General features: G+C 41.4%; 1 protein-coding gene across 1 annotated transcript in view; it reads right to left on the bottom strand.

The window, feature by feature from the left end:
• kif5ab (kinesin family member 5A, b) overlaps positions 1-2,679 on the bottom strand; it is a 73,795-nt gene that overhangs the window by 43,532 nt on the left and 27,584 nt on the right. Inside the window, exons 4-7 of the mRNA XM_019861031.1 lie at positions 2,559-2,663; positions 2,265-2,313; positions 1,266-1,321; positions 4-67 (exon numbers count right to left, since the gene is read on the bottom strand). Of these exons, the coding sequence (XP_019716590.1) occupies positions 4-67; positions 1,266-1,321; positions 2,265-2,313; positions 2,559-2,663 (274 nt within the window). The remainder of the gene's footprint in view (positions 1-3; positions 68-1,265; positions 1,322-2,264; positions 2,314-2,558; positions 2,664-2,679) is intronic.

Raw genomic sequence — 2,679 nt, 5'->3', positions numbered from 1 at the left:
TGCCCTTGCCCTCGTCTATCACGTCCATGACCTCATCTGGACTGGTGACAAAGCGTTCGGTGCAACCCTTGAGGGGAAGAAAGACACGCCAAGTATGGGTTCAGAAGAAAACACGCGCATGGAAATAAATCATGCGTGATGCAAAAGTTTGAAGAAAGATCTTTGGAATGCCAGTATGGGTTCAGAAGAAAACACGCGCATGGAAATACTGTAAATCATGCGTGATGCAAAAGTTTGAAGAAACATTTTTGGAATGCGAAGAAGTGGAATATTCTTCATTGGCCAAGTCAGTCTGGTCGTAATTTACTGCAGTATATTTTATGCTTAAGACAAAGGTAAAACAGATCCTGTTTTTATATCTTGGGGGGAAATGGGTAAGGCATCAAGACCCTCAACTGAGCAACAAGTCAAAACATTTTGAAGTCAAATGAAGAAAGCTTTTTACTTCCTAAAGACACTGGCGGAGGTAGTAAAATCAACAAACAAGTGACAACTGAAGAAATTTCAAAGGCTAATTGAATACTCTTCAATGGCCAAGTCATGTTTTTCATTGATTTAAGACACAAGTGAAGGCAACAGTTTAAGACTTCTTGAATGGAAAACAAGAGAATATTCTTCCATGATTAGGCCTGTGGCCTAATCTAAGTCAAACTTGTAACAGCATGCTTTCCACTCAACTGAAGTCACAAGTGAAGGCAGAGAGAGCCACAAATAAACAGTGAGAACTTAGTGAAGGCACAGAAGTGGAATATTATCCATTTGCCCAAGTTTAATCAAATTGCTGATGTTTTCAAACATTGAAAACAGGAAAACAGCAGGCCTCTCAATTGAACATCAACTGAAGACTTTTTGAAGTCAAACAAGTGGATTATAAGTTGTCATCTGAACCAAATAGATAATGTTATACATTTACAAAGGAGCAAAGGCATAAGAGCAACAATTGAAGAACTTTTGAAGCCAAATAAAATGAATAATAAATATTCCTCAGTAGTCTGACCTCAACCAAATTGAGCATGTTTTTCAATGACCTGACACAAATTATGGCAAAATTATTATTATTTTTATTTTTTAAACCAAGACAAGGTAATACTTTTCAATGGCCAAATGGCATGATCTGATTCTGATAATGCATGTTTTTCACTCACTGCAGACAACTCGAAGGTCGTGAGCGTCACAAATTTTTAAAATAAGCATTTTTTTGGTATTGTACAGATGAAGGGGTGATGAAATCAAATCCACATTTGACTGAGTGGAGGATGACTCACCTTCACATAAGGGACTCTGTATTTGTCTTCGTGCACTGACAGATTGGTTTTGGTCACTGCAGAGAAGTGGAGCGAGAGAGTGCAAGGTCACCGCTTTGCAATCCTCTAGCTTGTATTGTTGGACAAGTACCCAGAGCGGACAAAATATTAGGGACAGATATACAAGCGGTAATTGAAGGCCCATCGTGTTAATCGAACAATCCATCTGCTATTGTGGTTGTCGTTTGCTCTGTGCCGCCTCACTGTGAACCTGAGTCAGAGTGCGGTGTTGTTCGTGGGAGAGTGGCTCTCCTTATTAACTTTTTTGTTGGGGGCAAATCACAGGAGGTTAAGTGGAGTCGCTGTGCTCATTTCCACACATTCCTGGCTCACATTCCTCACTCGTAATTACATTTCGCCGCACAATGATGCTCGCAACAGCCTGTGTTTGCGTGATGCTTGTAAATCCATCATTTGGGTGCCACTTCATTTAAAATGGTTCCGATCTGCTCCTCAGCATACTGATTGGGCTCTCTGTCACCAATTCTTGTCTGTTTGGGTCTCCATCAGATGGAAATGAAGTGCAGTGACACCTTGAAGTTCCATCCATCCATCCATTCATCCATTTATTACAAGACTTGCCCTGATTAAGATCGTGGGCGGGCCGATTCAAAATGAGTTTTGGCACAAGAAGCGAGGTACACCTGGATCGGTCGCCGGTCAGTCACAGGGTACATAAAGACGAATAACCAACGTGTTCACTTCTACCGTCTATGTAGGATATTCAATGGCAGCCAACTCATCGTAGTGACATGTAAACCTTTGGACAATTCAGAGAACCGAACATGTTTTGGGAAGCTGGACGACAATGACAACATGGGAAGAAGCTCACCCACAATTTCAATTCAATTTGTAATGAGAATAATGTAGAAAGGATAGAAAATGGATGGCTGAATGGTTAACTTCAATTCTTATCCTGCTTGGCTTCATGATGGCAAGAGTTTGAACAAAACCACGCACCATCTAGCAGGTCCCGAATCTTATCCATGTAGATCTCAAAGTATGATACCTGCAAGTACACAAAAAAAAAAAACATTTGGAAGTGATACATGCACATTAAGATTGGATTCATCTGTTCTCCCACGGCCTTATCCTGCAGCGTAACAAATACTGGGGGATTAGTGCACTCTAAACATGGTGATTTATTGATGCTTGACTGCTTAGCCTACAGGCGGATTATTACATCACAGGTCCGAGCACATATTGTACTGTCTGTGTGACAAAGCGAAAACGGTCGGCCGAGTCGAAACCGACCTTAATGTGGAATTCCAGGTTTTCGTCCATGGCAAATATGTGCTCAAAAATGTCTTCCGCGATCCGGGGGATGATGCCCATCCCCTGGGGGTCATGAAGGTTTCCCTGTAAGAGATGAGAT

Source organism: Hippocampus comes, unplaced genomic scaffold, assembly GCF_001891065.2.
Source record: "Hippocampus comes isolate QL1 unplaced genomic scaffold, H_comes_QL1_v1.1 scaffold40, whole genome shotgun sequence".
In the NCBI taxonomy this organism is placed as follows: domain Eukaryota; kingdom Metazoa; phylum Chordata; class Actinopteri; order Syngnathiformes; family Syngnathidae; genus Hippocampus; species Hippocampus comes.
This window is presented reverse-complemented; position numbering and strand designations above follow the sequence as displayed.